Here is a 25,135-nt window from a genome sequence, read left to right on the forward strand (position 1 = left end):
CTTTTTATACTCGGAACGTAGTCGCGTCTATCGGTGCGGTGGTATCGAGAGAGACTCTGGCTCTGTTTGATTGTATTGAAAATTTGTTAAATTTCTGTTTGTTATCAGTGTATACGGTATAGTATTAAGATTACGACGACGAATGATGTCGGGCAGTCGGGCGGGGCGGGGCGGGTCGGGGTTTTTTTTTTTTATTCGAATGCGAATGCGAATAGAAAAATGAAGTAAAAATTTAGTTTTTTTTTTTTTTTTTTTTTTTTTGAATAAAGAAAGGAAGAAATGAAATAAAAATTAAATATTATTAAAGTGAAATTAGTCGGGCGCGCGGGTCGCGTGTCCTTTTCGTGTTTCGTGTGCGATAATGATAAAGATAAAATTATAGTGTATGCATTATATGATCTAGGTAGGTCAGTTTGTTTGTATGTGTATGTATATATATATATATATATATATATATATATATATATATATATATATATGTTTATGTATGTATGTATGTTTGTTTGTTATTGTTTTTTTTTTTTTTTTGTTTGTGTTTGTGAAATGAACAAAAAAAAAAAAGAAAAAAAAAAAAAATTGTGCTATTCTCTCTATGATAAAGGTATGTGGATACTTTCGTATAATTTCATTATTATTATTATTTCTTTATAACAACTATTTTTTTTTTTTTTTTTTTTTTCTTTATATATATAGGTATACCGATATACGCTTCTTATAAATATAGAAAATATTCGTCGTATCTTTCGAAACTTGTAACTCATTTTATTCGTCGTCGTAGCATTTTAAAAGGAAAAATTAACGCACGACGACGAATATATTCGATTATTATGAAACTTATGTTAGCCCTGAAAAGGGCTTTTTGTCGTGCGATTTACGCGCCGCACACGCTTGCATCGTCATCGCCATCGTCACAGTCTTCGTCGCCGTCGTCTTCGTCGAAGCGATCGGAATGGACGAATGTATGTCGTCGATGATGTTGATGTTGTTTTTGTTGTTGTTTTTGTTTTTGATGATACTTTTGAAAGATGTCATCGTTATTATCACCGCTGCGGCGGCGGCTGCAGGCGACTTACTTTTTAGCGGCGGCGGCGGAGGCTTTCTTGGCTGCCGGTTTCGACTTCGGCGTAGCGGCGGCGGCCTTCTTCGGTTTCGGGGCTTTAGGTTTCTTAGTAGGCGGTTTCGCAGTCTTCTTCGCCTTCGACGCGGCGCCCTTCGCCTTCGAAGGAGCGGCCGCCGCGACGGCCTTCTTGGCGGCTGCCGGTTTCTTTTTAGCGGCTGCCGCTTTTTTATCCTTTATCGTCGCCTTCGCCTTCGATTTGGACGGCGATGACGCCGCCGCACCGCCGGACGACGCACCGCCGGCGGCCGCTTTCTTGCCCGCGGCGCCGCCCTTGCCGGCGACGGGAGCGGAGGACGTCGCCTTCGCCTTCGACTTACCCGAAGCGGCCGAGGATGCGGCCTTGCCGCCGGACGCGCCTCCGACTCCGGCACCGGCCGGTTTCTTCGAAGCGGACGATTTCGACTCTAGTTTGAACGAACCCGATGCGCCCTTTCCCTTCGTCTGTATCAGTGCACCCGATTCGACGGCGCTCTTGAGATACTTTCTGATGAACGGAGCCAATTTCTCAGAATCGACTTTGTATTGAGCCGCGATGTATTTCTTGATCGCCTGAAGCGACGAACCGCTACGTTCCTTCAACTCTTTGATGGCGCTGTTCACCATTTCGGATGTTTTAGGATGAGTAGGTTTCGCCTTCGGTTTCTTGGCGGCGGCGCCACCGGCGGCGGCCGCGGACGCTTTCGGTTTCTTCGCAGGGGTCGCAGGTGCCGGCGCTTCGGTTGCTATAGCTGTGTCGGCCATTTTATTTTATTTTATTTTATTTTATTTTATTTTATTTAATAAATTCACACTTCACAATCACTAGAATGACAAATATTAATAGTAGTACGTGATCCACGATAGTATAGTATATAATACGTAATATCGGAGGTCGACGCGGCGGAGAGGTCGCTAGTGGTAAGTGGAGTCCGAGCAATACCGTAAGGAGAACCGCGATGTCGCTAGACAATTTCTCGTACGAACGCTTAAAACTTTTCACTAACAGGTATCATTTCGAATACGATATTTATATAATGTAAAGTATTTTTTGATCATTCTATTATATAAAAAGATACCTCTTGAACCTATCGATCGTTTGAAAGTCGAATTCGTAGCATAGTTCGACGTAGATGAGTACGAATCGTGTTTAAATTCGTTATAGTTCTAGACGCGTACCTCGAGTCTCGTTTAAAAGTTATTTTATTCTATTAAAATCGTTTTAAACGTTTCGTTCTATCGACATATTGAAAGCGAAGATATCGCACTGATAATGTATAAAAGCGCAACTCTTATTCGATAATTTACTAAAAAATTTAGCGTGTTACAAGTCGACGTTCGTAAAACACGCTACTATGCGAGTCGGCATACGAAGCACGAGGAAACGTAGTCTGATATGCGAATTCGTATCGAATAATATTAATATATAATCTATTACGATAGATAATTAATAAGAGTTTCGAAAGAGAGTTTAAACAATAAAAATAATCTACAGTAATCGTGTACATTTACGATACGCCGAGCATCTTCGCGGCGTGTGATATAAGGTTCGCGGCGCTTTCGTAGCGCGTGAAGTAGAGCCGAGAGAACATGGACGATTTATCATATATAAAACATTTATAGTATATAATTTTTCATATCAATACATTCGTATTATAAATATAAATATATTTGCATCGATTGTATGCACTCATTGAGATACATGGTAGAGTCGTATTTATTCTATGTTAACTATACGATACGATACGAACGTATCCGTCGTATATATAAATATTTATAATGAACAATAATCGTTCGTTTATTTATATTAAGTTAATTTTATTTCATAACAATTTTCTTACTCATTGTATTTTTATATATGTATTATGAAAAGACGTCATTGATCGATTGAAACGAGTATTTTTTTTTTTTTTTTTGTATATATAAACAGATCCATATGCGGCCCTGAAAAGGGCCTTTTTTATATTTATAGTTTTCGCAGTATTATATTTGTAAATTTTTGAATTAATTACAAAATATAACATCGAAAACATTTTAACCGCCGAAACCGTAGAGAGTACGTCCCTGACGTTTCAGGGCGTACACTACGTCCATGGCGGTGACGGTCTTCCTCTTCGCGTGTTCGGTGTAGGTGACGGCGTCGCGGATTACGTTCTCGAGGAACACTTTGAGGACACCTCGAGTCTCTTCGTATATCAGACCGGATATACGTTTCACACCGCCTCTGCGTGCGAGACGACGGATGGCCGGTTTCGTGATACCTTGGATGTTATCACGGAGCACTTTCCTGTGACGCTTCGCGCCTCCTTTCCCCAGACCCTTTCCACCTTTACCGCGACCGGTCATTTTCTTGTCTTCGGTTTGTCTCGTTTACTCTGAACGGCAAAGAAAGACGTACAGAAATCCGTCCGCTGTCGATCGGAGACGATCACTTTATGGTAGTCTCGTCGTTCCGCGCTCCTCTGATATATAAGCGCTCGACTAACTAATACGTGTGTCTTTCGGTCCGTGTGCGAAAGAGATGGCGATATCGAAGTTTCTATTAGATAGAAAGAGAGATGTAGCGTGCAGTCGAAAAAGCTATGGTAGGGATGGCGGCCGAGGGGATGTGGTTAGGGGGGAGTTCATGTATGTGTCTTGTTTATCGAGGGGAGCGGGGGGTTTTGAGATATTTTTGTATTCTTCAAAATTGATATCTTTGCAATAATAATTAATTAATATTTACAATTATGCTCTTAACGATCGATATATCGCATACGCACACCTCTCACATTCTCTATTCGATTGAAATATATTTATTTACAATAATAGTAGTATAAAATACACAACGTTTACGTATGTGCGGTATTGATATTTAGAATTATCTCAACGTTTTCATGATAATTTTGATAAAAAAAAAAAAATAATAATAATTATTTTTATTTGTGAGTATAGGTTGTTTTCGTGACGATTGTAAGTTTGAAACGTACGACGGAAAAAAAAAAAATTTTTTTTCTTTGTTTTTAGATATATATGCGGCCCTGAAAAGGGCCTTTTTGAATATGTTTACTTGCAGTAAAGAAACTTATGCAAGTAAGACTGCGACAACGACGACGACCCAATTAGGCACGTTCTCCTCGGATCCTGCGCGCCAATTGGATATCCTTAGGCATGATCGTCACACGCTTGGCGTGGATAGCGCACAGGTTCGTGTCTTCGAAGAGACCGACGAGATAAGCTTCGCTAGCTTCCTGCAGAGCCATTACGGCGGAACTCTGGAAACGGAGATCGGTCTTGAAGTCTTGAGCGATCTCACGCACGAGACGCTGGAATGGCAGTTTGCGGATCAGAAGCTCAGTGCTCTTCTGGTAACGACGGATCTCACGAAGGGCGACCGTACCGGGTCTGTAACGATGAGGTTTCTTCACTCCTCCCGTGGCAGGAGCGCTCTTGCGAGCCGCCTTGGTCGCGAGCTGCTTACGCGGTGCCTTGCCACCGGTAGATTTACGGGCCGTCTGCTTAGTACGAGCCATCCTTGACGTTGAATGAACGCACGAAACGAAAATTTATTATTACAAACGAGACGTAGACACGTCCGCACGAAGGGAACGTAGTCGAAAGATTAAAATTTTTTAACGAATACGTTCGCTTATATACGAGTTCGAGTACGGCTAGAGGGACCGCCGCGATGACGATTCGCTATATCCGTCTCTCTCTACGCTATGCACGTTCTCTCTCTCACGCGATCACTGAGCGATGCGATAGTAAAAACAAAATAAAAATAATAACTTTCAAGTTTGAGTTGTTATTATTAGTTATATATATTTTAATTAATTAATATTATTATTCTTTCAGATATCATCGACCTACAAAGCAAGAATTTAATATATGATACAAGATCGAAATGAATGAGAAGATCGGCGGAATCGAACGTACGGCGGCTTCTTCCAGCTTACACAGCGCTACAGCTCTGCGGGAAGGTAACTACGACGATCAAATATATATCTCTAATAAAAAATTCGATTCAAGACTAGTAATATGATTACTATGATTGTATATGTTCATTATTACGAATCTTATCAGAGTGTGTATTATTATATATGTATATAATGAATTAGTCGATTAAATATGTTAATAAATTAACATGTAGTATTATTGTTATTGATGATAATAATAATAATAATAATACGGTGGTGTCGAGACGGCTAAATCGCTTGAAACTTTATTTATTGTTTATCGAAACTCTTTGTGGCCCTGAAAAGGGCCTTTTTATTATTATCTCCTTCATAAATCGTAGCGTAGTCCTACTACGGATTCGTTTACTTGGAGCTCGTGTACTTCGTTACGGCCTTAGTACCTTCGCTCACGGCGTGCTTGGCGAGTTCGCCGGGCAGAAGAAGCCTCACCGAAGTCTGCACCTCCCTCGAGGTGATCGTCGATCGCTTGTTGTAGTGAGCGAGACGAGAAGCCTCGGCGGCGATGCGCTCGAAGATATCGTTCACGAAAGAGTTCATGATCGACATGGCCTTACTCGAGATACCGGTGTCGGGATGTACCTGTTTCAGTACTTTGTAAATGTAGATGGCGTAGCTCTCCTTCCTCTTATGCTTCTTCTTCTTCTTATCTGACTTGGAGATATTCTTCTGGGCCTTGCCCGATTTCTTGGCGGCCTTTCCGCTAGTCTTAGGCGGCATGATTACGAATATAAAAATTCACAATAATGTTAAGAAACTTTATCGCGTGTTATTCACGTGCGTACCGTACGGGAACACGAGCGAATCTGTGGTGTTAGGGACGTTGGTATTTTGCTTAAATAAGGCCAGCGCGAGACGCGTAGCGTTCGCGCGTACGGTGCGGCATACAGACGGAGAACTCTATCGACCAATCAGAGACGAGACGCCGAGCCGAGTACGAGTACGAGAGGGGAGGGAGGGGATGGGGAGGGGGTATTGATGGAATTAAGTTTGTGTGTTATTCGGTTCTCGTTTTATACGATACGAAATTACTCCCCCGCTCTCCTCTACCTCTCCTCACCCCCGATCGTCAGTCGTTCCGATTGCAATACGAGTCGCTCGTTATTAGAAAATATAATAATAAATAATAAAAAGAAGAAAAATAATAAAATTATAGGCAAATATTATCTATTACTAACGATAAATAATATAATATATATATCATGTCTCTGTATAGACGACTACTACGTTTGTTACAACATTATTATTATGAATGATTTGATTCATATGAATCGAATAATTAGTAATAATTATCGTAAATAAATAAATATATAATAAAATAATTTCATTTCATTTCATATCTATTATATCTTCGTCGGAGTTGTATGATCGTGTTTAATAGCAGTAGCAGTGATTCTCTTCAAGTTCAATCGAACTAAAAAGAGTTCAACGAGCGTTAGGTGTGTGTTTGTGTGTGGTAAAATATCTAATAATATTAGATAATAAAGACGTCATAATCGCTTAGGAAACGGTAACATTTCTCTATGTATATAAGATATATTTTGTGGCCCTGAAAAGGGCCTTTTTAATCGTCACAATACGATGAAGAACGAGGTCGTAGGATCGTTCGCATGTATCGCCATAAAAAAAAAAAAAAAAAATTATAAATTCGATGACGATGACGACGACCGTGTCTCATCGTCACACTACACGCGGTGTGTTTAAGCCTTCTTCTCGGTCTTCTTAGGTAGAAGTACGGCTTGGATGTTAGGTAGGACTCCACCTTGTGCGATAGTCACGCCCGAGAGTAACTTGTTCAGCTCCTCGTCGTTACGGATCGCCAACTGTAGATGTCTCGGTATGATCCTGGTCTTCTTGTTGTCGCGGGCGGCGTTGCCGGCCAACTCGAGTACTTCAGCGGCTAGGTATTCCATGACGGCCGCGAGATACACGGGTGCACCGGCACCGACGCGCTCTGCGTAGTTACCCTTCCTGAGCAGTCTGTGTATACGTCCTACCGGAAACTGTAGACCGGCACGGTTCGAACGCGACTTTGCCTTCCCCTTGACTTTGCCTCCTTTACCGCGACCGGACATGATTATGGAGATTTAATGAAAAATATTTAGCAACGCAAATATGAGAGAGCGATACGCGTGCGTACGGCTCGAGAGCGCGGTGAACAGTAAAACAGTTGCGTTAGTCCGTCCGCTTTTTATACTCGGAACGTAGTCGCGTCTATCGGTGCGGTGGTATCGAGAGAGACTCTGGCTCTGTTTGATTGTATTGAAAATTTGTTAAATTTCTGTTTGTTATCAGTGTATACGGTATAGTATTAAGATTACGACGACGAATGATGTCGGGCAGTCGGGCGGGGCGGGGCGGGTCGGGGTTTTTTTTTTTTATTCGAATGCGAATGCGAATAGAAAAATGAAGTAAAAATTTAGTTTTTTTTTTTTTTTTTTTGTTTTTGAATAAAGAAAGGAAGAAATGAAATAAAAATTAAATATTATTAAAGTGAAATTAGTCGGGCGCGCGGGTCGCGTGTCCTTTTCGTGTTTCGTGTGCGATAATGATAAAGATAAAATTATAGTGTATGCATTATATGATCTAGGTAGGTCAGTTTGTTTGTATGTGTATGTATATATATATATATATATATATATATATATATATATATATATATGTTTATGTATGTATGTATGTTTGTTTGTTATTGTTTTTTTTTTTTTTTTTGTTTGTGTTTGTGAAATGAACAAAAAAAAAAAAGAAAAAAAAAAAAAATTGTGCTATTCTCTCTATGATAAAGGTATGTGGATACTTTCGTATAATTTCATTATTATTATTATTTCTTTATAACAACTATTTTTTTTTTTTTTTTTTTTTCTTTATATATATAGGTATACCGATATACGCTTCTTATAAATATAGAAAATATTCGTCGTATCTTTCGAAACTTGTAACTCATTTTATTCGTCGTCGTAGCATTTTAAAAGGAAAAATTAACGCACGACGACGAATATATTCGATTATTATGAAACTTATGTTAGCCCTGAAAAGGGCTTTTTGTCGTGCGATTTACGCGCCGCACACGCTTGCATCGTCATCGCCATCGTCACAGTCTTCGTCGCCGTCGTCTTCGTCGAAGCGATCGGAATGGACGAATGTATGTCGTCGATGATGTTGATGTTGTTTTTGTTGTTGTTTTTGTTTTTGATGATACTTTTGAAAGATGTCATCGTTATTATCACCGCTGCGGCGGCGGCTGCAGGCGACTTACTTTTTAGCGGCGGCGGCGGAGGCTTTCTTGGCTGCCGGTTTCGACTTCGGCGTAGCGGCGGCGGCCTTCTTCGGTTTCGGGGCTTTAGGTTTCTTAGTAGGCGGTTTCGCAGTCTTCTTCGCCTTCGACGCGGCGCCCTTCGCCTTCGAAGGAGCGGCCGCCGCGACGGCCTTCTTGGCGGCTGCCGGTTTCTTTTTAGCGGCTGCCGCTTTTTTATCCTTTATCGTCGCCTTCGCCTTCGATTTGGACGGCGATGACGCCGCCGCACCGCCGGACGACGCACCGCCGGCGGCCGCTTTCTTGCCCGCGGCGCCGCCCTTGCCGGCGACGGGAGCGGAGGACGTCGCCTTCGCCTTCGACGACTTACCCGAAGCGGCCGAGGATGCGGCCTTGCCGCCGGACGCGCCTCCGACTCCGGCACCGGCCGGTTTCTTCGAAGCGGACGATTTCGACTCTAGTTTGAACGAACCCGATGCGCCCTTTCCCTTCGTCTGTATCAGTGCACCCGATTCGACGGCGCTCTTGAGATACTTTCTGATGAACGGAGCCAATTTCTCAGAATCGACTTTGTATTGAGCCGCGATGTATTTCTTGATCGCCTGAAGCGACGAACCGCTACGTTCCTTCAACTCTTTGATGGCGCTGTTCACCATTTCGGATGTTTTAGGATGAGTAGGTTTCGCCTTCGGTTTCTTGGCGGCGGCGCCACCGGCGGCGGCCGCGGACGCTTTCGGTTTCTTCGCAGGGGTCGCAGGTGCCGGCGCTTCGGTTGCTATAGCTGTGTCGGCCATTTTATTTTATTTTATTTTATTTTATTTTATTTTATTTAATAAATTCACACTTCACAATCACTAGAATGACAAATATTAATAGTAGTACGTGATCCACGATAGTATAGTATATAATACGTAATATCGGAGGTCGACGCGGCGGAGAGGTCGCTAGTGGTAAGTGGAGTCCGAGCAATACCGTAAGGAGAACCGCGATGTCGCTAGACAATTTCTCGTACGAACGCTTAAAACTTTTCACTAACAGGTATCATTTCGAATACGATATTTATATAATGTAAAGTATTTTTTGATCATTCTATTATATAAAAAGATACCTCTTGAACCTATCGATCGTTTGAAAGTCGAATTCGTAGCATAGTTCGACGTAGATGAGTACGAATCGTGTTTAAATTCGTTATAGTTCTAGACGCGTACCTCGAGTCTCGTTTAAAAGTTATTTTATTCTATTAAAATCGTTTTAAACGTTTCGTTCTATCGACATATTGAAAGCGAAGATATCGCACTGATAATGTATAAAAGCGCAACTCTTATTCGATAATTTACTAAAAAATTTAGCGTGTTACAAGTCGACGTTCGTAAAACACGCTACTATGCGAGTCGGCATACGAAGCACGAGGAAACGTAGTCTGATATTTTATACACACCATTTAAACGCTCGTTGAACTCTTTAGTTGAACGTAGAGAATCGCTATTACTGCTGCTATTACAGTGTATACGCTACGAAGATAGAAAATATATTTATTTACGATAATTATTAAGTAATATTTCGATTTAAATTTAATTTTCAATCATAATATAATAATAATGATAACAATAACACAGTTGTCTGTCTTATAGAGAGAGATGATATATTTTATTTATTTATTTATTTGTTGTTTGATAATAATTTATATTTACATATAAATCGATGAGATGATATAAACATTATAATATTTAAATAATATATGTAATTATTACGATTTCAGCTTCGTAAGTCTATTCGTATAGTAATCGTGATCATATATGGGGTCGGTGAGGTGGGGGAGGGAAGAATATTTTTCGTATCCTTTTAAAACGAGAACCTAATAACACTCTCCCCCTCTCCCTCTACCCTCCGCCCCTTTCGTACTAAGCGCGACGATCGTTTCTGATTGGTCGATAGAGTTCTGCGTCTGTATACCGCACCGCACGCGAGAACGCTACGCGTCCCGCGCTGGCCTTATTTAAGCAAAATCCCTCATCGTAAACGCAATTATTCAACCAACCGATACCGTGGAAATCGGAAGCCAAATACCTAGGAGTCACACTAGACAGGAAACTAAACTTCAACTCACACATCACCAGAGTCCGAAACAAAGCAGCGTTCGTACTAGGAAGACTGTATATGATACTGTGCGGGCGGAGTAAAATGTCTCTTAGAAATAAGACGACACTATACAAAGCCTGCATACGTCCTATCATGACCTATGCGAGCCCTGTCTTTGCCCATATCAAAGCGTCGCAAATCAAAAAATTGCAGACAATACAAAATCGATTTCTCCGCATCGCCACGGATTCGCCGTGGTACATTCGTAACGTAGACCTTCACAAAGACTTCGACATCGATTCGATCGCGAAACACCTCAAAATACTTTCCACGGCGTATTTTGAGAGAGCCAAGCAACATAGCAATCCGTTGATAGCACAAGCTTGTCAATACACCTCCCTCAGAGGTAATTTACCTAACAGACTCAGGCGACCTATGCACGTCCTGAACGACGAAGACGATAGCTTCACTATCGCAAACGCACCATTAGTAGTAGGGAAAACAACAACCACCACACTACACAATTCACACCCACAGCGTTTCCGCCGGCGGAAACGAGGACCCAGATTGGCGACGTCACGGAGGCGGCCGTGACGTCAGTAAATTCTATCAGTGCTTAAATTCACACCCCACCGACTACGTTCTGAGCCGAGGTGCGATCTCATAGGAGACACCCTCAGGACGAACGTCACTCTCGAGCCCAAAAGGGTTCACTCTAAGGCAGAGTCGTAACACTCGCCCCAACGTTCGGTGACGCTGTAAAGGCCAGTAGGGCCAACAGCAATACTCAAACATGATAAAAAAAAAAAAAAAAAAAAAAAAAAAAATCGTAAACGCTACAGATTCGCTCGTGTTCCCGTACGGTGAGCACGTGTGTCGCACGAGATTAAGTTTCGATTGCATTATTGTGAATTTTTTTATTCGTAATCATGCCGCCTAAGACTAGCGGAAAGGCCGCCAAGAAATCGGGCAAAGCTCAGAAGAACATCTCCAAGTCCGACAAGAAGAAGAAGAAGCATAAGAGGAAGGAGAGCTACGCCATCTACATTTACAAAGTACTGAAACAGGTACATCCCGACACCGGTATCTCGAGTAAGGCCATGTCGATCATGAACTCTTTCGTGAACGATATCTTCGAGCGCATCGCCGCCGAGGCTTCTCGTCTCGCTCACTACAACAAGCGATCGACGATCACCTCGAGGGAGGTGCAGACTTCGGTGAGGCTTCTTCTGCCCGGCGAGCTCGCCAAGCACGCCGTGAGCGAAGGTACTAAGGCCGTAACGAAGTACACGAGCTCCAAGTAAACGAATCCGTAGTAGGACTACGCTACGATTTATGAAGGAGATAATAACAAAAAGGCCCTTTTCAGGGCCACAAAGAGTTTCGATAAACAATAAATAGAGTTTCAAGCGATTTAGCCGTCTCGACACCACCGTATTATTATTATTATTATTATTATTATCATCAATAACAATAATACTACATGTTAATTTATTAACATATTTAATCGACTAATTCATTATATACATATATAATAATACACACTCTGATAAGATTCTTAATAATGAACATATACAATCATAGTAATCATATTACTAGTCTTGAATCGAATTTTTATTAGAGATATATATTTGATCGTCGTAGTTACCTTCCCGCAGAGCTGTAGCGCTGTGTAAGCTGGAAGAAGCCGCCGTACGTTCGATTCCGCCGATCTTCTCATTCATTTCGATCTTGTATCATATATTAAATTCTTGCTTTGTAGGTCGATGATATCTGAAAGAATAATAATAATATTAATTAATTAAAATATATATATAACTAATAATAACAACTCAAACTTGAAAGTTATTATTTTTATTTTGTTTTTAATATCGCATCGCTCAGTGATCGCGTGAGAGAGAGAACGTGCATAGCGTAGAGAGAGACGGATATAGCGAATCGTCATCGCGACGGTCCCTCTAGCCGTACTCGAACTCGTATTTAAGAGAACGTTCTCTTTAAAAATTTTTAATCCGTCGACTACGTTCCCTCCGTGCGGACGTGTCTACGTCTCTACGTTTGTCATAATAAATTTTCGTTTCGTGCGTTCATTAATCGTCAAGGATGGCTCGTACTAAGCAGACGGCCCGAAAATCAACCGGTGGCAAGGCACCGCGCAAGCAGCTCGCCACCAAGGCGGCTCGCAAGAGCGCTCCTGCCACGGGAGGAGTGAAGAAACCTCATCGTTACAGACCCGGTACGGTCGCCCTACGTGAGATCCGTCGTTATCAGAAGAGCACTGAGCTTCTTATCCGCAAACTGCCATTCCAGCGTCTCGTGCGTGAGATCGCTCAAGACTTCAAGACCGATCTCCGTTTCCAGAGTTCCGCCGTAATGGCTCTGCAGGAAGCTAGCGAGGCTTATCTCGTCGGTCTCTTCGAAGACACGAACCTGTGCGCTATCCACGCTAAGCGTGTGACGATCATGCCTAAGGATATCCAATTGGCGCGCAGGATCCGAGGAGAACGTGCCTAATTTCGTCGTCGCAGTTGTACGCAGTCTTACTTGCATAAGATTCTATACTGCAAGTAAACATATTCAAAAAGGCCCTTTTCAGGGCCGCATATATATCTAAAAACAAAGAAAAAAATAATATTTATTTTTTTCGTCGTACGTTTCAAACTTACAATCGTCACGAAAACAACCTATACTCACAAATAAAAATAATAATTATTATTATATTTACATCAAAATTATGATAAACATACTTGACGTTGGCATAATTCTAAATATCAATATACGCACATACGTAAACGTTGTGTATTTTATACAACTATTATTGTAAACGTATGTATGCGATATATCGATCGTTAAGAGCATAATTGTAAATATTAATTAATTATTATTGCAAATATATCAATTTTGAAGAACACAAAAACACAAACATATCTCAAAACCCCCCGCTCCCCTCGAACAACGAGACATATTTACGAAACCGCCCCCCACGCCCCCTACCCCTCAGCCGCCATCCCTACTATGGCTTTTTCGACTGTACGCTCGTTCTCTCTCTTTCCCTCTAATGGCACTTCGATATCGCCATCTCTTTTCACACGGAGTGAACGACACGCGTATCGGTTAGTCGTGCGCATATATATTAGTAGAGCGCAGAAAGGCGAGACAACCATAAAGTGATCGTCTCTGACCGACATCGGACGGATTTCCGTACGTTTTTTTATTTTTCTTCACCGTTCAGAGTAAACACGTCAAACCGAAGACAAGAAAATGACCGGTCGCGGTAAAGGTGGAAAGGGACTGGGGAAAGGAGGCGCGAAGCGTCACAGAAAAGTGCTCCGTGATAACATCCAAGGTATCACGAAACCGGCCATCCGTCGTCTCGCACGCAGAGGCGGTGTGAAACGTATATCCGGTCTGATATACGAAGAGACTCGCGGTGTCCTCAAAGTGTTCCTCGAGAACGTAATCCGCGACGCCGTCACCTACACCGAGCACGCGAAGAGGAAGACCGTCACCGCCATGGACGTAGTGTACGCCCTGAAACGTCAGGGTCGTACTCTCTACGGTTTCGGCGGTTAAAATGTTTTCGATGTTATATTTTGTAATTAATTTAAAAATTTACAAATATAATATACTGCGAAAACTAAATATAAAAAAGGCCCTTTTCAGGGCCGCATATGGATCTGTTTATACACACTACATACTCGTTTCAATCGTTCAATGACGTCTATTAAACATAATAACATAATACATATTATTATTATTATAATTGGTATATATAGTACGAATTAAATTCGTTAATTTTGAGCAAGAGTAAGAGCTCTAAGCGTGTAGAACGATCGTATGGATACGATGACGACGACTACGACGTAATACCGACCGATCGTTAACGTAGAATAGACTTTAGAGTAGATAGAAATTTATAATTTATTTAATTTTAAATTTCTATTCACGATTCAAACGTTTATATACATATATGAGTAATTATAATACATGATAAATCGTCCACGTTTTCGGTTCTTTCGGCTCTACTTCACGCGCTACGAACGCGCCTTCAACAATATTTCGCATGTCTCGAAGCGCTCGCCTCTAAACGTAGCTCTTACACACGATTACTGTAGATTATTTTTATTATTTATACGTAACTGTGGTCTCTCTTTCGAAACACGTATTATTTATCTATCGTAATAGTTTATATTTTAAATATTATTCGATAAGTATTCACATATCAGACTACGTTTTCTCGTGCTTCTTATACCGACTCGCGTAGTAGTGTGTTTTACGAACGTCGACTTGGAACACGCTAAAATTGTTAGTATATTATCGAATAAGAGTTGCGCTTTTATACATTATCAGTGAGGTATCTTCGCTTTCAATATGTCGATAGAACGAAACGTTTAAAACGATTTTAATAGAATAAAATAACTTTTAAACGAGGCTCTAGGTACGCGACTAGAATTATAACGAATTTAAACGCGATTCGTACACATCGTTGTCGAACTATTCTACGAATTCGACTTTCAAACGATCGATAGGTTCAAGAGGTATCTTTTTATGTTAAAGAACGGTCAAAAACTACTTTAAATTATATAAATATCGCATTCGAAAAGATACCTGTTAGTGAAAAGTTTTAAGCGTTCGTACGAGAAATTGTCTAGCGACATCGCGGTTCTCCTTACGGTATTGCTCGGACTCCACTTACCACTAGCGACCTCTCCGCCGCGTCGACCTCCGTTATTACATATTATTATATACTACGGCTATCGTGGTGTCATTCTAGTGATTGTGAAGTGTGAATTTATTAAATAAAATAAAATAAAATAAAATGGCCGACACAGCTATAGCAACCGAAGCGCCGGCACCTGCGACCCCTGCGAAGAAACCGAAAGCGTCCGCGGCCGCCGCCGGTGGCGCCGCCGCCAAGAAACCGAAGGCGAAACCTACTCATCCTAAAACATCCGAAATGGTGAACAGCGCCATCAAAGAGTTGAAGGAACGTAGCGGTTCGTCGCTTCAGGCGATCAAGAAATACATCGCGGCTCAATACAAAGTCGATTCTGAGAAATTGGCTCCGTTCATCAGAAAGTATCTCAAGAGCGCCGTCGAATCGGGTGCACTGATACAGACGAAGGGAAAGGGCGCATCGGGTTCGTTCAAACTAGAGTCGAAATCGTCCGCTTCGAAGAAACCGGCCGGTGCCGGAGTCGGAGGCGCGTCCGGCGGCAAGGCCGCATCCTCGGCCGCTTCGGGTAAGTCGTCGAAGGCGAAGGCGACGTCCTCCGCTCCCGTCGCCGGCAAGGGCGGCGCCGCGGGCAAGAAAGCGGCCGCCGGCGGTGCGTCGTCCGGCGGTGCGGCGGCGTCATCGCCGTCCAAATCGAAGGCGAAGGCGACGATAAAGGATAAAAAAGCGGCAGCCGCTAAAAAGAAACCGGCAGCCGCCAAGAAGGCCGTCGCGGCGGCCGCTCCTTCGAAGGCGAAGGGCGCCGCGTCGAAGGCGAAGAAGACTGCGAAACCGCCGACTAAGAAACCCAAAGCCCCGAAACCGAAGAAGGCCGCCGCCGCTACGCCTAAGTCGAAACCGGCAGCTAAGAAAGCCTCCGCCGCCGCCGCTAAAAAGTAAGTCGCCTGCAGCCGCCGCCGCAGCGGTGATAATAACGATGACATCTTTCAAAAGTATCATCAAAAACAAAAACAACAACAAAAACAACATCAACATCATCGACGACATAAATTCGTCCATTCCGATCGCTTCGACGAAGACGACGGCGACGAAGACTGTGACGATGACGATGACGATGCAAGCGTGTGCGGCGCGTAAATCGCACGACAAAAAGCCCTTTTCAGGGCTAACATAAGTTTCATAATAATCGAATATATTCGTCGTTGTGCGTAATAATCTACGAAGACGACGAATATGATGAGTTAAAGTTTCGAACGATACGACGAATAATTTCAAAACTAATTTTAAATTTATAAAATATACGTAAACAAAAAAAAAAAAAATAAAAAGAAAAAAAAAGAAATAAAAAAATAAATAAATAAATAATAATAATAATAATAATTAATAAATGGAAAAATATTATATGATAATATCCACATACCTCATTATCTATCTATAATATTTACAATCATAGAGATAGAGTAGCACACTCGAACGTCTTCGATTTCAATTCAATTAAATACAACAAACAAACATACATACGTACCATATTTATTATTATATTTTATCAAAATATATCGCTCGCACGCGAAACACGAAAAGGACACACCACCCACCCGCGCGCCCGACTAATTTCACTTTATTAATATTATTTTTTATTTCTTTTTACTATTTCTAATTCGACTCTTCCTTTTTTTATCTCTTTCTTTCTTAATTAAAAAAAAAAAAAAAAAAAACCACAATTTTTACTTCATTTTTCTATTCGCATTCGCATTCGAATAAAAAACCCCCCGACCCGCACCGCCCCGCCCCGCCCGACTGCCCGACATCATTCGTCGTCGTATAATCTTAATACTATACCGTATACACAAATAAGAAACAGAAATTTAACAAATTTCAATACAATCAAACAGAGCCAGAGTCTCTCTCGATACCACCGCACCGATAGACGCGACTCCGTTCCGAGTATAAAAAGCGGACGGACTTCGGCGACGATATTACTTTTCACCGCGCTATCGAGCCGTACGCACGCGTACCGCTCTCTCCCATTTTTTGCGTTGCTAATTTTTCATTAATTCTCTATAATCATGTCCGGTCGCGGTAAAGGAGGCAAAGTCAAGGGGAAGGCAAAGTCGCGTTCGAACCGTGCCGGTCTACAGTTTCCGGTCGGACGTATACACAGACTGCTCAGGAAGGGTAACTACGCAGAGCGCGTCGGTGCCGGTGCACCCGTCTATCTCGCGGCCGTCATGGAATACCTAGCCGCTGAAGTACTCGAGTTGGCCGGCAACGCCGCCCGCGACAACAAGAAGACCAGGATCATACCGAGACATCTTCAGTTGGCGATCCGTAACGACGAGGAGCTGAACAAGTTGCTCTCGGGCGTGACTATCGCGCAAGGTGGCGTCCTACCTAACATCCAAGCCGTACTTCTGCCCAAGAAGACCGAGAAGAAGGCTTAAACACTTGCGTGCGGTGACGTTGCGGAACGGTCGTTATTGTAGTCATCAAATTTGTTATTATACATTGCGATGATACATGCGAACGATCGAACGAACTCGTTCTTCATCGTGATAACGAATAAAAAGGCCCTTTTCAGGGCCACAAAATATATCTTATATGCATTAAAAATGTTATGTTTCCTAAACGATTATGACGTCTCGACGTTGACGTTGACACATATTATTATTCGATATTTTATACACACCATTTAAACGCTCGTTGAACTCTTTAGTTGAACGTAGAGAATCGCTATTACTGCTGCTATTACAGTGTATACGCTACGAAGATAGAAAATATATTTATTTACGATAATTATTAAGTAATATTTCGATTTAAATTTAATTTTCAATCATAATATAATAATAATGATAACAATAACACAGTTGTCTGTCTTATAGAGAGAGATGATATATTTTATTTATTTATTTATTTGTTGTTTGATAATAATTTATATTTACATATAAATCGATGAGATGATATAAACATTATAATATTTAAATAATATATGTAATTATTACGATTTCAGCTTCGTAAGTCTATTCGTATAGTAATCGTGATCATATATGGGGTCGGTGAGGTGGGGGAGGGAAGAATATTTTTCGTATCCTTTTAAAACGAGAACCTAATAACACTCTCCCCCTCTCCCTCTACCCTCCGCCCCTTTCGTACTAAGCGCGACGATCGTTTCTGATTGGTCGATAGAGTTCTGCGTCTGTATACCGCACCGCACGCGAGAACGCTACGCGTCCCGCGCTGGCCTTATTTAAGCAAAATCCCTCATCGTAAACGCTACAGATTCGCTCGTGTTCCCGTACGGTGAGCACGTGTGTCGCACGAGATTAAGTTTCGATTGCATTATTGTGAATTTTTTTATTCGTAATCATGCCGCCTAAGACTAGCGGAAAGGCCGCCAAGAAATCGGGCAAAGCTCAGAAGAACATCTCCAAGTCCGACAAGAAGAAGAAGAAGCATAAGAGGAAGGAGAGCTACGCCATCTACATTTACAAAGTACTGAAACAGGTACATCCCGACACCGGTATCTCGAGTAAGGCCATGTCGATCATGAACTCTTTCGTGAACGATATCTTCGAGCGCATCGCCGCCGAGGCTTCTCGTCTCGCTCACTACAACAAGCGATCGACGATCACCTCGAGGGAGGTGCAGACTTCGGTGAGGCTTCTTCTGCCCGGCGAGCTCGCCAAGCACGCCGTGAGCGAAGGTACTAAGGCCGTAACGAAGTACACGAGCTCCAAGTAAACGAATCCGTAGTAGGACTACGCTACGATTTATGAAGGAGATAATAACAAAAAGGCCCTTTTCAGGGCCACAAAGAGTTTCGATAAACAATAAATAGAGTTTCAAGCGATTTAGCCGTCTCGACACCACCGTATTATTATTATTATTATTATTATTATTATCATCAATAACAATAATACTACATGTTAATTTATTAACATATTTAATCGACTAATTCATTATATACATATATAATAATACACACTCTGATAAGATTCTTAATAATGAACATATACAATCATAGTAATCATATTACTAGTCTTGAATCGAATTTTTATTAGAGATATATATTTGATCGTCGTAGTTACCTTCCCGCAGAGCTGTAGCGCTGTGTAAGCTGGAAGAAGCCGCCGTACGTTCGATTCCGCCGATCTTCTCATTCATTTCGATCTTGTATCATATATTAAATTCTTGCTTTGTAGGTCGATGATATCTGAAAGAATAATAATAATATTAATTAATTAAAATATATATATAACTAATAATAACAACTCAAACTTGAAAGTTATTATTTTTATTTTGTTTTTAATATCGCATCGCTCAGTGATCGCGTGAGAGAGAGAACGTGCATAGCGTAGAGAGAGACGGATATAGCGAATCGTCATCGCGACGGTCCCTCTAGCCGTACTCGAACTCGTATTTAAGAGAACGTTCTCTTTAAAAATTTTTAATCCGTCGACTACGTTCCCTCCGTGCGGACGTGTCTACGTCTCTACGTTTGTCATAATAAATTTTCGTTTCGTGCGTTCATTAATCGTCAAGGATGGCTCGTACTAAGCAGACGGCCCGAAAATCAACCGGTGGCAAGGCACCGCGCAAGCAGCTCGCCACCAAGGCGGCTCGCAAGAGCGCTCCTGCCACGGGAGGAGTGAAGAAACCTCATCGTTACAGACCCGGTACGGTCGCCCTACGTGAGATCCGTCGTTATCAGAAGAGCACTGAGCTTCTTATCCGCAAACTGCCATTCCAGCGTCTCGTGCGTGAGATCGCTCAAGACTTCAAGACCGATCTCCGTTTCCAGAGTTCCGCCGTAATGGCTCTGCAGGAAGCTAGCGAGGCTTATCTCGTCGGTCTCTTCGAAGACACGAACCTGTGCGCTATCCACGCTAAGCGTGTGACGATCATGCCTAAGGATATCCAATTGGCGCGCAGGATCCGAGGAGAACGTGCCTAATTTCGTCGTCGCAGTTGTACGCAGTCTTACTTGCATAAGATTCTATACTGCAAGTAAACATATTCAAAAAGGCCCTTTTCAGGGCCGCATATATATCTAAAAACAAAGAAAAAAATAATATTTATTTTTTTCGTCGTACGTTTCAAACTTACAATCGTCACGAAAACAACCTATACTCACAAATAAAAATAATAATTATTATTATATTTACATCAAAATTATGATAAACATACTTGACGTTGGCATAATTCTAAATATCAATATACGCACATACGTAAACGTTGTGTATTTTATACAACTATTATTGTAAACGTATGTATGCGATATATCGATCGTTAAGAGCATAATTGTAAATATTAATTAATTATTATTGCAAATATATCAATTTTGAAGAACACAAAAACACAAACATATCTCAAAACCCCCCGCTCCCCTCGAACAACGAGACATATTTACGAAACCGCCCCCCACGCCCCCTACCCCTCAGCCGCCATCCCTACTATGGCTTTTTCGACTGTACGCTCGTTCTCTCTCTTTCCCTCTAATGGCACTTCGATATCGCCATCTCTTTTCACACGGAGTGAACGACACGCGTATCGGTTAGTCGTGCGCATATATATTAGTAGAGCGCAGAAAGGCGAGACAACCATAAAGTGATCGTCTCTGACCGACATCGGACGGATTTCCGTACGTTTTTTTATTTTTCTTCACCGTTCAGAGTAAACACGTCAAACCGAAGACAAGAAAATGACCGGTCGCGGTAAAGGTGGAAAGGGACTGGGGAAAGGAGGCGCGAAGCGTCACAGAAAAGTGCTCCGTGATAACATCCAAGGTATCACGAAACCGGCCATCCGTCGTCTCGCACGCAGAGGCGGTGTGAAACGTATATCCGGTCTGATATACGAAGAGACTCGCGGTGTCCTCAAAGTGTTCCTCGAGAACGTAATCCGCGACGCCGTCACCTACACCGAGCACGCGAAGAGGAAGACCGTCACCGCCATGGACGTAGTGTACGCCCTGAAACGTCAGGGTCGTACTCTCTACGGTTTCGGCGGTTAAAATGTTTTCGATGTTATATTTTGTAATTAATTTAAAAATTTACAAATATAATATACTGCGAAAACTAAATATAAAAAAGGCCCTTTTCAGGGCCGCATATGGATCTGTTTATACACACTACATACTCGTTTCAATCGTTCAATGACGTCTATTAAACATAATAACATAATACATATTATTATTATTATAATTGGTATATATAGTACGAATTAAATTCGTTAATTTTGAGCAAGAGTAAGAGCTCTAAGCGTGTAGAACGATCGTATGGATACGATGACGACGACTACGACGTAATACCGACCGATCGTTAACGTAGAATAGACTTTAGAGTAGATAGAAATTTATAATTTATTTAATTTTAAATTTCTATTCACGATTCAAACGTTTATATACATATATGAGTAATTATAATACATGATAAATCGTCCACGTTTTCGGTTCTTTCGGCTCTACTTCACGCGCTACGAACGCGCCTTCAACAATATTTCGCATGTCTCGAAGCGCTCGCCTCTAAACGTAGCTCTTACACACGATTACTGTAGATTATTTTTATTATTTATACGTAACTGTGGTCTCTCTTTCGAAACACGTATTATTTATCTATCGTAATAGTTTATATTTTAAATATTATTCGATAAGTATTCACATATCAGACTACGTTTTCTCGTGCTTCTTATACCGACTCGCGTAGTAGTGTGTTTTACGAACGTCGACTTGGAACACGCTAAAATTGTTAGTATATTATCGAATAAGAGTTGCGCTTTTATACATTATCAGTGAGGTATCTTCGCTTTCAATATGTCGATAGAACGAAACGTTTAAAACGATTTTAATAGAATAAAATAACTTTTAAACGAGGCTCTAGGTACGCGACTAGAATTATAACGAATTTAAACGCGATTCGTACACATCGTTGTCGAACTATTCTACGAATTCGACTTTCAAACGATCGATAGGTTCAAGAGGTATCTTTTTATGTTAAAGAACGGTCAAAAACTACTTTAAATTATATAAATATCGCATTCGAAAAGATACCTGTTAGTGAAAAGTTTTAAGCGTTCGTACGAGAAATTGTCTAGCGACATCGCGGTTCTCCTTACGGTATTGCTCGGACTCCACTTACCACTAGCGACCTCTCCGCCGCGTCGACCTCCGTTATTACATATTATTATATACTACGGCTATCGTGGTGTCATTCTAGTGATTGTGAAGTGTGAATTTATTAAATAAAATAAAATAAAATAAAATGGCCGACACAGCTATAGCAACCGAAGCGCCGGCACCTGCGACCCCTGCGAAGAAACCGAAAGCGTCCGCGGCCGCCGCCGGTGGCGCCGCCGCCAAGAAACCGAAGGCGAAACCTACTCATCCTAAAACATCCGAAATGGTGAACAGCGCCATCAAAGAGTTGAAGGAACGTAGCGGTTCGTCGCTTCAGGCGATCAAGAAATACATCGCGGCTCAATACAAAGTCGATTCTGAGAAATTGGCTCCGTTCATCAGAAAGTATCTCAAGAGCGCCGTCGAATCGGGTGCACTGATACAGACGAAGGGAAAGGGCGCATCGGGTTCGTTCAAACTAGAGTCGAAATCGTCCGCTTCGAAGAAACCGGCCGGTGCCGGAGTCGGAGGCGCGTCCGGCGGCAAGGCCGCATCCTCGGCCGCTTCGGGTAAGTCGTCGAAGGCGAAGGCGACGTCCTCCGCTCCCGTCGCCGGCAAGGGCGGCGCCGCGGGCAAGAAAGCGGCCGCCGGCGGTGCGTCGTCCGGCGGTGCGGCGGCGTCATCGCCGTCCAAATCGAAGGCGAAGGCGACGATAAAGGATAAAAAAGCGGCAGCCGCTAAAAAGAAACCGGCAGCCGCCAAGAAGGCCGTCGCGGCGGCCGCTCCTTCGAAGGCGAAGGGCGCCGCGTCGAAGGCGAAGAAGACTGCGAAACCGCCGACTAAGAAACCCAAAGCCCCGAAACCGAAGAAGGCCGCCGCCGCTACGCCTAAGTCGAAACCGGCAGCTAAGAAAGCCTCCGCCGCCGCCGCTAAAAAGTAAGTCGCCTGCAGCCGCCGCCGCAGCGGTGATAATAACGATGACATCTTTCAAAAGTATCATCAAAAACAAAAACAACAACAAAAACAACATCAACATCATCGACGACATAAATTCGTCCATTCCGATCGCTTCGACGAAGACGACGGCGACGAAGACTGTGACGATGACGATGACGATGCAAGCGTGTGCGGCGCGTAAATCGCACGACAAAAAGCCCTTTTCAGGGCTAACATAAGTTTCATAATAATCGAATATATTCGTCGTTGTGCGTAATAATCTACGAAGACGACGAATATGATGAGTTAAAGTTTCGAACGATACGACGAATAATTTCAAAACTAATTTTAAATTTATAAAATATACGTAAACAAAAAAAAAAAAAATAAAAAGAAAAAAAAAGAAATAAAAAAATAAATAAATAAATAATAATAATAATAATAATTAATAAATGGAAAAATATTATATGATAATATCCACATACCTCATTATCTATCTATAATATTTACAATCATAGAGATAGAGTAGCACACTCGAACGTCTTCGATTTCAATTCAATTAAATACAACAAACAAACATACATACGTACCATATTTATTATTATATTTTATCAAAATATATCGCTCGCACGCGAAACACGAAAAGGACACACCACCCACCCGCGCGCCCGACTAATTTCACTTTATTAATATTATTTTTTATTTCTTTTTACTATTTCTAATTCGACTCTTCCTTTTTTTATCTCTTTCTTTCTTAATTAAAAAAAAAAAAAAAAAAAACCACAATTTTTACTTCATTTTTCTATTCGCATTCGCATTCGAATAAAAAACCCCCCGACCCGCACCGCCCCGCCCCGCCCGACTGCCCGACATCATTCGTCGTCGTATAATCTTAATACTATACCGTATACACAAATAAGAAACAGAAATTTAACAAATTTCAATACAATCAAACAGAGCCAGAGTCTCTCTCGATACCACCGCACCGATAGACGCGACTCCGTTCCGAGTATAAAAAGCGGACGGACTTCGGCGACGATATTACTTTTCACCGCGCTATCGAGCCGTACGCACGCGTACCGCTCTCTCCCATTTTTTGCGTTGCTAATTTTTCATTAATTCTCTATAATCATGTCCGGTCGCGGTAAAGGAGGCAAAGTCAAGGGGAAGGCAAAGTCGCGTTCGAACCGTGCCGGTCTACAGTTTCCGGTCGGACGTATACACAGACTGCTCAGGAAGGGTAACTACGCAGAGCGCGTCGGTGCCGGTGCACCCGTCTATCTCGCGGCCGTCATGGAATACCTAGCCGCTGAAGTACTCGAGTTGGCCGGCAACGCCGCCCGCGACAACAAGAAGACCAGGATCATACCGAGACATCTTCAGTTGGCGATCCGTAACGACGAGGAGCTGAACAAGTTGCTCTCGGGCGTGACTATCGCGCAAGGTGGCGTCCTACCTAACATCCAAGCCGTACTTCTGCCCAAGAAGACCGAGAAGAAGGCTTAAACACTTGCGTGCGGTGACGTTGCGGAACGGTCGTTATTGTAGTCATCAAATTTGTTATTATACATTGCGATGATACATGCGAACGATCGAACGAACTCGTTCTTCATCGTGATAACGAATAAAAAGGCCCTTTTCAGGGCCACAAAATATATCTTATATGCATTAAAAATGTTATGTTTCCTAAACGATTATGACGTCTCGACGTTGACGTTGACACATATTATTATTCGATATTTTATACACACCATTTAAACGCTCGTTGAACTCTTTAGTTGAACGTAGAGAATCGCTATTACTGCTGCTATTACAGTGTATACGCTACGAAGATAGAAAATATATTTATTTACGATAATTATTAAGTAATATTTCGATTTAAATTTAATTTTCAATCATAATATAATAATAATGATAACAATAACACAGTTGTCTGTCTTATAGAGAGAGATGATATATTTTATTTATTTATTTATTTGTTGTTTGATAATAATTTATATTTACATATAAATCGATGAGATGATATAAACAT

General features: G+C 41.9%; 12 protein-coding genes across 12 annotated transcripts; 7 read left to right on the top strand and 5 right to left on the bottom strand.

The window, feature by feature from the left end:
• Positions 1 to 980: 980 nt before the first annotated feature.
• LOC125074744 (histone H1-like) lies at positions 981 to 1,872 on the bottom strand. The gene has a single exon (XM_047686163.1). It carries the CDS (start codon positions 1,859 to 1,861, stop codon positions 1,070 to 1,072), a length of 792 nt encoding a protein of 263 aa, XP_047542119.1. The 5' UTR covers positions 1,862 to 1,872; the 3' UTR covers positions 981 to 1,069.
• A 1,141-nt stretch (positions 1,873 to 3,013) lies between these two features.
• On the bottom strand, positions 3,014 to 3,530 carry LOC125074780 (histone H4). The gene has a single exon (XM_047686201.1). It carries the CDS (start codon positions 3,440 to 3,442, stop codon positions 3,131 to 3,133), a length of 312 nt encoding a protein of 103 aa, XP_047542157.1. The 5' UTR covers positions 3,443 to 3,530; the 3' UTR covers positions 3,014 to 3,130.
• A 1,788-nt stretch (positions 3,531 to 5,318) lies between these two features.
• On the bottom strand, positions 5,319 to 5,854 carry LOC125074776 (histone H2B). The gene has a single exon (XM_047686197.1). It carries the CDS (start codon positions 5,767 to 5,769, stop codon positions 5,395 to 5,397), a length of 375 nt encoding a protein of 124 aa, XP_047542153.1. The 5' UTR covers positions 5,770 to 5,854; the 3' UTR covers positions 5,319 to 5,394.
• An 879-nt stretch (positions 5,855 to 6,733) lies between these two features.
• On the bottom strand, positions 6,734 to 7,190 carry LOC125074761 (histone H2A). Its single transcript, XM_047686180.1, has one exon. The coding sequence runs from the start codon at positions 7,122 to 7,124 to the stop codon at positions 6,750 to 6,752; it is 375 nt and encodes a 124-aa protein (XP_047542136.1). The 5' UTR covers positions 7,125 to 7,190; the 3' UTR covers positions 6,734 to 6,749.
• Positions 7,191 to 8,212: 1,022 nt separating this feature from the next.
• Positions 8,213 to 9,107, bottom strand: LOC125074738 (late histone H1-like). Its single transcript, XM_047686156.1, has one exon. The coding sequence runs from the start codon at positions 9,094 to 9,096 to the stop codon at positions 8,302 to 8,304; it is 795 nt and encodes a 264-aa protein (XP_047542112.1). The 5' UTR covers positions 9,097 to 9,107; the 3' UTR covers positions 8,213 to 8,301.
• A 2,113-nt stretch (positions 9,108 to 11,220) lies between these two features.
• On the top strand, positions 11,221 to 11,874 carry LOC125074767 (histone H2B). Its single transcript, XM_047686186.1, has one exon. It carries the CDS (start codon positions 11,311 to 11,313, stop codon positions 11,683 to 11,685), a length of 375 nt encoding a protein of 124 aa, XP_047542142.1. The 5' UTR covers positions 11,221 to 11,310; the 3' UTR covers positions 11,686 to 11,874.
• A 532-nt stretch (positions 11,875 to 12,406) lies between these two features.
• Positions 12,407 to 13,013, top strand: LOC125074746 (histone H3). Its single transcript, XM_047686165.1, has one exon. It carries the CDS (start codon positions 12,485 to 12,487, stop codon positions 12,893 to 12,895), a length of 411 nt encoding a protein of 136 aa, XP_047542121.1. The 5' UTR covers positions 12,407 to 12,484; the 3' UTR covers positions 12,896 to 13,013.
• A 2,111-nt stretch (positions 13,014 to 15,124) lies between these two features.
• LOC125074732 (late histone H1-like) lies at positions 15,125 to 16,084 on the top strand. Its single transcript, XM_047686150.1, has one exon. The coding sequence runs from the start codon at positions 15,201 to 15,203 to the stop codon at positions 15,993 to 15,995; it is 795 nt and encodes a 264-aa protein (XP_047542106.1). The 5' UTR covers positions 15,125 to 15,200; the 3' UTR covers positions 15,996 to 16,084.
• Positions 16,085 to 17,047: 963 nt separating this feature from the next.
• LOC125074750 (histone H2A) lies at positions 17,048 to 17,786 on the top strand. Its single transcript, XM_047686169.1, has one exon. The coding sequence runs from the start codon at positions 17,123 to 17,125 to the stop codon at positions 17,495 to 17,497; it is 375 nt and encodes a 124-aa protein (XP_047542125.1). The 5' UTR covers positions 17,048 to 17,122; the 3' UTR covers positions 17,498 to 17,786.
• A 520-nt stretch (positions 17,787 to 18,306) lies between these two features.
• On the top strand, positions 18,307 to 18,866 carry LOC125074765 (histone H2B). The gene has a single exon (XM_047686184.1). The coding sequence runs from the start codon at positions 18,420 to 18,422 to the stop codon at positions 18,792 to 18,794; it is 375 nt and encodes a 124-aa protein (XP_047542140.1). The 5' UTR covers positions 18,307 to 18,419; the 3' UTR covers positions 18,795 to 18,866.
• Positions 18,867 to 22,236: 3,370 nt separating this feature from the next.
• LOC125074730 (late histone H1-like) lies at positions 22,237 to 23,196 on the top strand. Its single transcript, XM_047686148.1, has one exon. The coding sequence runs from the start codon at positions 22,313 to 22,315 to the stop codon at positions 23,105 to 23,107; it is 795 nt and encodes a 264-aa protein (XP_047542104.1). The 5' UTR covers positions 22,237 to 22,312; the 3' UTR covers positions 23,108 to 23,196.
• A 966-nt stretch (positions 23,197 to 24,162) lies between these two features.
• Positions 24,163 to 24,898, top strand: LOC125074749 (histone H2A). Its single transcript, XM_047686168.1, has one exon. The coding sequence runs from the start codon at positions 24,235 to 24,237 to the stop codon at positions 24,607 to 24,609; it is 375 nt and encodes a 124-aa protein (XP_047542124.1). The 5' UTR covers positions 24,163 to 24,234; the 3' UTR covers positions 24,610 to 24,898.
• The last annotated feature ends 237 nt before the right edge of the window (positions 24,899 to 25,135 follow it).

This window comes from Vanessa atalanta, chromosome 28 (assembly GCF_905147765.1).
Source record: "Vanessa atalanta chromosome 28, ilVanAtal1.2, whole genome shotgun sequence".
NCBI lineage: Eukaryota > Metazoa > Arthropoda > Insecta > Lepidoptera > Nymphalidae > Vanessa > Vanessa atalanta.